Genomic DNA, 12104 nt, shown 5'->3' with positions numbered 1-12104 from the left:
AATTCAGAAGGGTAAGAAAAAAAGGAACTAGAGACATTGGGAAATGCATCTTAAAGCTGAAGGTGAAATTTGAACTGATTCTTTTTTTTAAATTCCAGTTACAAATTTACTTAGAAGTTTTCCAAGGTTATGTGATTTATATTGTCTACCTCCCCTCTTGTATCCCCCCTCCCAGAGTTGAGAAGTAACTCCTCTAGGATATACATGTATTATCACTCAAAATCTATTTTCATACAACCCATTAATTATGAGAGTAATCTTGTAAAATCAAAAACCCAAATCATGTACCCAAATAAACTCATTATAAATCATGTTTTCTTTTAGATTTCTACTCCAACAGTTATTTCTTGAGATGTGGATAGCCTTCTTTCTTATAAGTTCCTATGTGTTCTCTTGGATCAGTGAATTTCTTTTAGTAACAGAGTCAATCATATTTGATCATCCCACAGTGTTTCAGTTACTATGTCCAATGTTCTCTTGGTTCTGCTTATTTTACTCCACATCAGTTCATGTAGGTCTTTCCAGTTCTTATAGAAATCAAGCAGTTTATTCCTTATAGCACAATTTCATTCTATCACCATCAGCTGTCATAATTTGTTTAGCCATTCCCAAATTGATGGTTACCTCCTCTTTTTCAATTTTTTTTGCTACCACAAAATCATAGCTATAAATAGTTTTGTACAAACTGGTACATCTCCATTTTTTCCATCTCTTTCTGATACAGATCTAATCGTGGTATTGCTGGATTAAAGAGAATGCATTCTTTTAAAGCCCTTTGGGGGTACCTAAGAGTTGTATTGATTTGCATCTGCCTAATCAAGAGAGACTTAGAAAAATTTTCATATGATTATTGACATAGATACTTCATCTGAAAACTGCATATTCATATCCCATGATCATTTGCCGATTCAGGAATATAATTCTTGTATTCCAATTCAGGTTCCTTATAAATTTGACTTAGTACTCTATATATTTGAGAAATTAGACCTTTATCAGAGAAATTTGTTATATTAGAAATTTTCCCAATTTTTGCTTTTCTTATAATCTTGGTTACATTAATTTTGTTTGTATATGAATTTTTAAATTTTACACCTTGTAATGTTCTCTGAATCTTGTTTGGTCTTAAATTCTTCCCTTCTCCATAGATCTGACAGGTAAATTGTTCTATGTTCACCTAATTTACCTATATTACTCTATATACTTAAATTATATACCCATTTTGAGCTTATTTTCCTATACGGCATGAGATATTGATCTAAACCAATTTTTTGCCCTGCTGTTTACCAATTTTCCCAGAAGTTTTTGTTGAATACTGAGTTCTTACACTAAAATCTGGGATCTTTGGGTTTATCAAACTCTAGATTGCTGAGTTCATTTACCCCTAGTCATTTCCATTTAATTATCCTCCTACATCTTATCCAGTACCAGACTGATTTGATAATCATTGCTTTGTAGTACAATTTAAAATCTGGTACTGCTAGACCACAATCCATTACAGTTTTTCATTAGTTCCCTTAATATTTTTCGTGTTTTGTTCTTCTAGATGAATTTTATTATTTTTCTAGTTCTATGAAATAGCTTTTTGTTACTTTGAGAGGTATGACACTAAATAAGTAAATTAATCTGGGTAGAATTGTCATTTTTATTATATTAGCTTATCCTCCCTATGAGCAATTAATGTTTTTACAATTGTTTAGATCTAGTTTTATTTGTGTGGAAAGTTTTTGGTAATTTTGTTCATATGATTCCTGTGTTTGTCTCCGGAGATAGATTCCCAAATATTTTATATTGTCTCATGACAGAGCCATAAGACATTTTAGACCCATTGATGAAAGCAGTCACAACAGACATATTTGCAAGTCTGTTTCAGATTTGGCAAGGCCATCTCAGGCTACAAGTTGCAAAAATAACTTTTGATAAAAGCATTTCTCAAAAGTAGTTGATGGAATCTGGCACAATACAGCTTTAGGCTATGAAAGGTTATTTTAAGTCCATAAATAAACCTTGAGCTGGGGTTAACAATATTCTTATAAAAGATAAACCAAAGAAGCCTTTGTACCCTGAATGTAACAGCCTGTGACATCATGGCACAAATGTGTTCCCTATTTCCTGAGAAGCTGTGCTCTCCTCTTTTTCTTCATGAATCACCTATCATTTTTCTGTGTATTGTTTAAGCACAAAATTCCTATATATACTAGAGTCAATCCTTGATAAAAGAGGTAATGGTATCATTTACATGCTCCCTCAGTTCTTTTAAGTCCTTTACCCACAGTCCTATATGATCCCTTCTCTAAAGCCAGTCTCTGAAAAGAACAAGATCCTGACAGTCAAGAGTGATTTTAAATGGAGTTTGACTTTTGATTTTTATTAGAGATACAAAGAAATGCTGATGATTTATGTGGTTTTATTTTGTATCCTGCAATTTTGCTAAAACTATTGATTATTTCCACTAATTTTTGAGTTGATTTTTTAGGATTCCCTATGTATACCATCATATCCTCCACAAAGTGATAGTTTAGTTTCCTCACTGCCTACTTTAATTCCTTCAATTTCTTTTTCTTCTGTAATTGGGACAGTTAACATTTCTAGTCATAGTGGTAATAATGGTCATCCTTGCTTCACTCCTGATATTATTGGAATGGCTTCTGACTTATCCCCATAAGAGATGATACATGCTGATACTTTTATATAAATATAACTTATTAGTGTGAGAAAAGACTCTCATTCCTGTGCTTTCTTGTGTTTTCAATAGGCATGTGAGCTGTATTTTATCAAGAGATTTTTCTGCATCTATTTAGATAATCTGTTAGTTTGATAATTGAAATGGTCAAATAAGCTGATAGTTTTTCTGGTATTTAACCAGCCTTGCATTCTTGCTATAAATCCCACCTGGTCATAGTGAATAATCCTTGTGATATATTGCTGTAGTCTCATTGTTAATATTTTATTTAAGATTTTTGCATCTATGTTCATTAAGGAGATTATTCTATAATTTTCTTTCTCTGTTTTTGGTCTTCCTGGCTTAGGTATAAATACTATATTTGTGTCATAAAAAGAACTTGATAAGACACCTTTGCTTATTTTGGGAAGTACTTTATATAGTATTGGAATTAATTGTTCTTTATGTGTTTGATATAATTCACTTGTGAATCCATCTGGTCCTGTGGATTTTTCCTTGGGGAATTAATTGTTAATTACTTCAGTTTCTTTTTCTGAGTTGGGATTAATTAATCATTCTATTTCTTCTTTTGTTAATCTACATAATTTATATTTTTGTAAATATTCATCCATTTCACTTAGGTTGTCAGATTTAATGTCATATAATTGGCAAAAAAGCTCCTAATATTTGCTTCAATTTCCATTTCTTAAGAGGTGAAATCACCATTTTTATTTTTGATACTGGTAATTTGATTCTCTTCTTTCTTTTTTTTAAATCAAGTTAATCAATACTTTATTTTATTTGTTTTTTCCCCATACAAATAGCTTCTACTCTTATTTATTAGTTCAATAGTTCTTTTACTTTCAATTTTATTAATTTCTACTTTGAGTCTTAGGGTTTCTAATTTTGTCTTTAACTGGGGACTTTTATTTTGTCCTTTTTCTTGTGTTTCTTTTGGTTGAATACCCAATTCATTGAATTCGTTTTTTCTTTATTTCCTTGATATAAGCACTCAGGGATATAAATTTCCCCCCAAGCATTGCTTTGGCTCTCTCTTGTGAATTTTGACTAGTTGTCTCCTCATTATCATTCTCTTCACTGAAATCAATGATTGTTTCATGATTTGTTCTTTTATTCAGCAGTTTTGAAATATTAGATAATTTAGTTTCTAATTAATTTTTAATTTGCCTCTCAATGAAGCCTTATTATCATTTTTATTGCTTTCTGATCAGAAAAAAACACATTTATTATTTCTGCTTTTGTGCCATTTGTTTGCAATGTTTTTATGCCTTATTACATGCTCACTCTTTGTATATGTACCATGTTGCTGAAAAGAAGGTACATTCCATTTTACCGATATTCAATTTTCTACAGATAGCTATTCTAACTTTTCTAAAATTTCATTTATTTCCCTTACTTCTTTTTTATTTTTTAGTTAGATTTATCTAGTTTTGATAGGGGAATTTTGAGATCCCCCACTAGAATAATTTTACTATATATTTATTCCTTTAGCTTCTTTAGTTTTTCCTTTAAAAATCTGAATGCTATACAATTTGGTTCATATATTTTAAATACTGATATTTCTTCATTGTACATATTGCCTTTTATCAAGATGCAATTACCTTCATTATACCTTTTAATCAAATATACTTTTGTTTTAGCTTTGTCTGAGATCATGATTGCTACTCGTAACTTCTTTGTCTAGTTGTAGCCCAATAGATTCCACTCTAGCATCTTACCTTTATTCTATATGTATCTACCTGCCTCAAATGTGTTTCTTGTAAACATATGGTAGCATTTTGATTGCTTCCATTTTATGGGTGAGTTCATCCCATTTACATTTACAATTATGATTATCATCTGTGTATTCCCCTCCATTTTGATTTCCTCTTTTAATTCAGATTTTTCTCCTCTAATTATTTCCCTCCACTCCCATGTTTTTTAATCATTCCCCCCTTATCCCTTAGATTACTCCCCCCCAGCACTCCCTTTCTTGCTCCCCTTTTTCTTCTCTATAGGGTAAGATAGGATGCTATACCCCAATTAATCTGTCTGTCTTTTCTTCCCTTAGCCAATTCCAATAAAAGTAAGTTTTAAGTATTACCCCATCTTTGTACTTATCCTCCCATCCATCATTATAGTATTCTTTCCCCCATCCCCTGTGCCTATTAATGTGATATAATTTACTTCATTTTATATCTATCTTCCCTTATCTCATAGTGCAATCCTCTTTTTCACCTCTAGGAATTTTTTTGACATATTTTAAAAAGCTTACTACTACACACTCTATATATACTTCTTTAAACTACTATGATAATGATAACAATTTTTAAAAGTTACAGATATCATATTTCCATATAGGAATATAAACAATTTGCCCTCATTGAAACCATTATTTTTCTCTTTCTCATTTACCTTTTTATGTTTATCTTGAATTTTGTATATGGACAGGAAATTACATGTTTAAGTCTTATCTTTTCTTCAGGAATACTAGGAAATCATTTTTTTTAAAACCCTTACCTTCCATCTTGGAGCGTATTGGCTCCAAGGCAGAAGAGTGGTAAGGGCTAGGCAATGGGGGTCAAGTGACTTGCCCAGGGTCACACAGCTGGGAAGTGTCTGAGGCTAGATTTGAACCTAGGACCTCCCATCTCTAGGCCTAGCTCTCAATCTACTGAGCTACCCAGCTGCCCCCTGGAAATCTTTTTTTAAATGACCATACTTCCACCTAAAACAATATCATCAAGTTTGATGGGTAGGTGAAAGATTTCCAGAATGCCATATTCCAAGCCTTCTAGTCCTTCAGTGTGGAAGCTAACAGATCCTGTGTAATTATATCTCAGGCACCATGATAATTGAATTGTTTCTTTCTGGCTTTTTAGAGGATTTTCTCCCTGACCTGGGAGCTCTTGAACTTGGCTATGACATTCCTGAGAGTTTTCATTTGGGTATTTATTACAGAAGATGATCTGTGTGTTCTGTCAATATAAATTTGACTTTTTTCCCTCAAGAATAAGAGGCCAAATTTCTTGGATAATTTCTTGTAATTTGATGTCTAGGGTTTTTTTAGTCATAATTTTCAGGTAATTAAATAAATCTTATATTGTCTCTCAGGGATCTATTTTCCAGGTCAGTATTTTTTTTTCCAATGAGATAGTTCACATACTTTATTTTTCATTATTTTGATTTCATTCTATTGTTTCCTGATGTCTCATGAAGGCATTAGCTCCTAATTGACAAATTCTAATTTTTAAAGACTGAGTCTTCCAGGACATTTTGATCCTCCTTTTCCATTTGGCCTATTCTTCTTTTCATGGCACTATTTTCTTCATTGGACTTTTGTGCCTCTTTTCCCAGTCTACCAATTTTGACTTTTTAGCTGTTACTTTCTTTATCCCATTTTTCTTCTACCTGCCTTGTTTGATTTTTGAGCTCCTTTTTTGGTTCTTCCAGAGCCAGGGACCCATTCTTATTTTTAAAAAGTTTTACTTGTAGTTGCCCGGATCCTATCATCCTTTGTTTGTTCTTTTTGTTTTTTCCAAATAGAAGTTTTTGAGAGCTACATGCTCTTTTTGGTTGTTGTTTACTCATTTTCCAATATGTTGGTTTTGGGGGGAATTATATAAGCTGCTTGATGATTCTCTCTCCTCTGCTGGTTTAGAGGATTAGGGATGAGCTACTGTGCCCTGTCTCTATGTTTCCAATGTAGCCAACCACAAAAACCTTGAAATTTCTAGCCAGATGGACTTTTGATCCTTGCCAGGGCATGAGACTTCAAGAGGTAGGACTGCTATATTCTTTTGCTGGTGATATTCTTGTCTTGGGATCCCTAATTTAGCCTATGCCCTATCACAGAAGCTTGAATGGTAATTGGGGGGGTTAGGGTTGCAGTTGGCCAACACTCTTCTGTGTGTAGTTTTGCTTCTTGTTCCCATTTATTTCATGGATGTTCATCAATTTCCAGCTGACACAAGGAAATGAGACACCAAAGGGTGGGTCTGAGTTGCTCTTTTTCAGGCTTAGCACCTATCCTGGGAACACAAACATAGTCAATTGCAAAACCTAGCAACCTATCACTGAAAATAGCATGGTAGGAGGTGGGGTGTTTGGCCAGCATTCCTCTGTGTGAAATTTTGTTTCTGGTTACCTCTAATCTGATGAATATCCCATCTCTCTGCTTACCTTTCAAGTTTTCTTCAGGAGCAGAGTCCCTTGACCCTGACTTGCTGTTAGATTTGGATTCCTGTCTTTTTGAAGCACTTTTTAAAGATTGATAAGGATACTCAGAGTGGTTTCAGAATTTGCTGTTACTAAGCTGCCATCATCACTGGCCAAGATGTGGAGATGAAAATGAAAAGCATTCTAGGCATGAGGAAGAACAAATGCAAAGACTCCAAGTTTGGCGAAAATATATGTAAAACTCTACAAATTTTTCATATAAGCACTGTAGAAATTATGTTTCTTTCTCTGATGGTCTCTTCTTTCTGTTTCTCTCATTCTGTTTTTCTAGCTGCCTTTGTATCTCTTCTCTATCACTCTTTGTTCTTTTTCTCTCTCTGTATCTTCTGTCTCCATTCTCCTCCTGTTGCAGTGCTGTGGATAAAACCCCTGGCTTCCTTCAAAACTATGCCTAAGTGATACCTTCTAAATGAAGTCTTTCCTGCTCCTTCTGGCTTCTAATGCCTACTCTACCAAAATGGTTTCCCTTATTTTTTATTTGTATTTACACTTACTTGAGTGCATGTTTTCTCCATAAGCAGAAGAATGTAAACCCCCAAAAGGTCAGAATCTACTTCACCTTTGTTACTATATCTCTATCACCTCACATAGTCCCTGACATAGAGTAGGTGTTTAATAAATGTTTATCAATTGATCATTTAGGAAAAGATGTGAGAAAAAACATTACCAGAACAGCATTCTAGAAATGCTTAGATTCCTCAGGCATGGTATTTCATGCCACTGTTTTCAAAAAACTTGTTTTTTTCTTTATTCCTTTTGCTAGTCCCTTTCTCTGCTTAGAGTCACAGCTCTTGCCAGCCTCTCAAAGACTTGTTTCTTTTCCTGTGAAAGGAGGACAGCACCCATCAGACAATTTAGCTCTGTTCAGTAAGGATGATGGTCTATTTACCTGACACTCCCAACTGGCTTGAAGCACCGAGACTTGATTCAAGCTCTTCAGTAGCTCCAGAAACTGAGAATCATGGTATTCAAAACGATTCCCAAAAGTGACAGAACAGATGATGTTGGAAACAGCATTGTTGATCTGAAAGTGTGGGTTAAAGGGCTTTCCTGTGGAATAGAAAAAGAATGGGCCACTCTTTGTGTCACTCATGCATGTTAAAGGAGCCCTGCATCACTTTCTAACTTCTCTTCAACAATTTTTTTCTCCACTCTCACCTCCTCCAAAATGCATCTGTTTTGTTTTTATTTTTATATCAGAAATTGCTTAAAAATATTGAGAAAAAAGAAGAGAGCATCCCAATTATAAAAATGTTTCCATCAAAGCTTGGGATTTACTTGGAATATATTCTTTCAACCTAGGTTACCTGTGTGACTTTAGATAAGTTACTTTATCTCTCTTTGCCTCTATTTACTCATCAGTAAAATGTAGTCTTGACTATATGACCTCTGAGGTGTCTATCAGACATAGAATCTCTACTTAGGATTCTATGTCTGATAGATCATGTGTGTAGTTTCATAAAGTTTAACCATCCATGTGCAATATGTACGATAAATATGTGCATGTCTTTCAACTCATATATGTGAGCATAAAAATTACTCATGACTATATGGATCTGTAGGCAAGTTGCATGCATGTGTGTAGACATTATGGAGTTGATATAATTGGAAATACTGGAATGAAAAGAATATTTATGAGAAGGTGATTCAGGAAGGGAAGCAATATGAGGTAGTATTTAGAATAGTGAATCTGAAGCTTGGAAGATCTTGGTTTTAATCCCACCTCAGATATTTACTTACAGGCTGATCTTGTTTTGAGTGCCTTCCTTCTGTTGATTATTTCCATGTTCTATCTATATCTTATTTGGACATGGTGATTTGTGTGTTTTTTCCCCTGAGATATTTCCAAGGAGAGACACTCTCTTTTTCCTTTTTTTAAAAATATTTACATAATTTGGAACAGTGCTTGGCATATTGTAAGCACTTAATATTTACCAACCCAGTAATTGATCTTAGGCAAGTAACTTAATTGCTCTACTCCTTTGTTTACCCATCTATACAAGGGGAATGTTGGTTAGACTTGATGTTCTTTAAGGTTCATTCTTACTCTAAATCTTTGATAATAAGAGGAAATATCAGAAAAACAGGAGAAGTGCAAACTGGAGGAGGAAGGGAAGGAGGAATAGAAGGAGAAGGAAGAAGCAAAGTATGAAGAAGAAGATACAATGTCCACAACAACATTGTGAGAAAAGATAACTTGGAAAAAATTTAAGAACCTGCATGAATACAATCCCAATCACAATTGCTGAGGCCCACGATGGTACGTGCTATTCCCCTCCTAACTAGAAGGTAAAAAAATTAGGCTACAAAGTAAGATACATGTTTTTGGACATATAAGAATTTATTTAGCTCGAGTATGTGTATTTCTTATGAGAGTATAGTTTTCCAGTCAGAAGAAGAAGGAAAGAAAATAAGTTATTAAGAAATTGAAAATGAAAAAGGAAATAATATAACATATATATCTATTTATTATGTGCATGAATATATAAATATATACATGTAAACACGTACTTATATAATGTAATGAAGAAAAGAGCAAAGAAGTTAGAAGAGAAAAGTAGAAAGGGAAGAACAAAAGGGAAGACACCTAGAACAGGAAATCAATGGATAATTGATAGTGGGAAGGAAGAAGAATAAAAGATAAAAAATGGCAGCAGAAGAGTATAGAGGAATGGGTATGAGTACTTGTTTGTATGTTTATACAGAGTTTTGAGTGACCAATCAAGGTAGAACTTCATGTGGGTCATTTTAAGAAATGAGAGATTCAATAGTTTGTGAGCTCACAAAGATGACTATAATGCCATTAAAGAGAATGTACTTTCCCATGATTCTTTTCCAAGCTTAAGGTATTAATTCTTCCTAGAAGAATGTGCTGTGTCTTTGAAAACCTTCTGTAAATGGGGACATTTTGTCTTTCTCTAGTCTAGGTATGATCTGTCTACTCCTACTCTCCTCAGCCTCAGTTACAAATCCTTTTTCTTTTCAATTTTTTTTAGTTTTTAAACATTATTTTATTTGGTCATTTTCATACATTATTAATTGAAAACAGACAATTTTCTTTTCCTCCCCTCCTCCCACATCCCCTCCCCTAGCCAACGAGCGATTCCAGTGGGTATCACATGTGTCCTTGCTCCGAACCCATTTCCTTGTTGTTGGTATTTGCATTAGGGTGCTCATTTAGCATCTCGCCTCAATCATATCCCCTCAACCCCTGTAGTCAAGCAGTTGCCTTTCCTCGGTGTTTTTACTCCCACAGTTTGTCCTCTGCTTAAAGATAGTGTTTTTTCTCATAGATCCCTGCAGATTGTTCAGGGACATTGCATTGACACTAATGGAAAAGTCCATTACTTTCGAAGGTGTGACAGTGTCTCAGTCTCTGTGTACAATGTTCTCCTGGCTCTGCTCCTTTCACTCTGTATCACTTCCTGGAGGTTGTTCCAGTCTCCATGGAATTCCTCCACTTTATTATTCCTTTTAGCACAATAGTATTCCATCACCAACATATACCACAATTTGTTCAGCCATTCCCCAATTGAAGGGCATCCCCTCATTTTCCAATTTTTTGCCACCACGAAGAGCGCAGCTATGAATTTTCTTGTACATATATTTTTCCTTATTATCTCTTTGGGGTACAAAGCCAGCAGTGCTATGGCTGGATCAAAGGGCAGACAGTCTTTTATCGTCCTTTGGGTATAGTTCCAAATTGCCCTCCAGAATGGTTGGATCAATTCACAACTTCACCAGCAATGAATTAATGTCCCTACTTTGCCACATCCCCTCCAGCATTTATTACTTTCCTTTGCTATCATGTTGGCCAATCTGCTAGGTGTGAGGTGATACCTCAGAGTTGTTTTGATTTGCATCTCTCTGATTATAAGGGATTTAGAACACTTTTTCATGTACTTATGAGTAGTTTTGATTTCTTTAACTGAAAATTGCCTATTCATGGCCCTTGCCCATTTTTCAATTGGAGAATAGCTTGACTTTTTGTACAACTGGTTTAGCTCTTTATAAATTTGAGTAATTAGACCTTTGTCAGAATTTTTCTTATGGAGATTTTCCCCCCAATTTGTTTCTTTCCTTCTAATTTTGGTTGCATTGATTTTGTTTGTACAATCACTTTTTAATTTGAATGTAATCCAAATTATTTATTTTACATTTTGTGATTTTTTTCTAACTATTGCTTGGTCTTAAAATCTTTCCTTTCCCAAAGATCTGACAAGTATACTATTCTGTGTTCACCTAATTTTCCTATTGTTTCCTTCTTTATATTCAAGCAATTCACCCATTCTGACTTTATCCTAGTGTAGGGTGTGAGATGTTGATCCAAAGCAAATCTCTCCCATAATGTCTTCCAATTGTCCTAGAAGTTTTTTTTTATCAAGTAGTGGATTTTGGTCCCAAAACCTGGGATCGTTGGGTTTATCATAGACTGTCTTGTTGAGGTCGCTTACCCCAAGTCTATTCCACTGATTCTCTTTTCTGTCTCTTAGCCAGTACCATATTGCTTTGGTGACCACTGCTTCTTATTATAGTTTGAAATCTGGGACTGCAAGGCCATCATCTTTCACATTTTTTTCATTATTTCCATGGATATCCTTGATCTTTTATTCTTCCAAGTAAATTTTGTTATGGTTTTTTATAATTCAGTAAACAGGTTTTTTGGTAGTTTGATGGGTATGGAACTAAATAAATAAATTAATTTGCATAGGATCATCATTTTAATTATGTTTTCTTATCCTACCTCTGAGCAATCAATGTTTTCCCAGTTGTGTAGATCTAGTTTTAATTGGGTGGAGAATGTTTTGTAGTTGTGTTCATATAGTTCTTGTGTTTATCTCAGCATATAGATTCCTAAGTATTGATATTAAATGGAATTTCTCTTTCTAATTCTTGCTGCTGAGATATGTTGGAAATATATAGAAATGCTGATGACTTATGTGGGTTTATTTTGTATCTTGCAACTTTGCTAAAGTTGTTGGTTATTTCCACTAGCTGTTTAGTTGATTCTGTAGGATACTTTAAGTAGACCATCATATCATCTGCAAAGAGTGATAGCTTGGTCTCCTCAATGCCTATTTCAATACCTTCAATTTCTTTTTCTTCTCTAATTGCTACTGCTAGTGTTTCTAGTACAGTGTTAGATAATAGAGGTGATAATGGGCATCCTTGTTTCATTCCTGATCTTATTGTTTATTCTTTGTCC

The 12104-nt window shown here is 34.2% G+C and overlaps 1 protein-coding gene across 2 annotated transcripts in view; it reads right to left on the bottom strand.

The window, feature by feature from the left end:
- Positions 1-12104, bottom strand: part of LOC100031971 (cytochrome P450 2J2-like) — a 67576-nt gene that overhangs the window by 15131 nt on the left and 40341 nt on the right. For both annotated transcript variants that reach the window (XM_056815041.1, XM_007480496.2), the window contains exon 4: positions 7788-7948. In XM_056815041.1, the coding sequence (XP_056671019.1) occupies positions 7788-7948 (161 nt within the window). The remainder of the gene's footprint in view (positions 1-7787; positions 7949-12104) is intronic.

Source organism: Monodelphis domestica, chromosome 2 (genome assembly GCF_027887165.1).
Source record: "Monodelphis domestica isolate mMonDom1 chromosome 2, mMonDom1.pri, whole genome shotgun sequence".
NCBI classification, from domain to species: Eukaryota; Metazoa; Chordata; class Mammalia; order Didelphimorphia; family Didelphidae; genus Monodelphis; species Monodelphis domestica.
The sequence above is the reverse complement of the archived record's forward strand: the minus strand, read 5'-3'. Positions and strand labels throughout refer to the sequence as shown.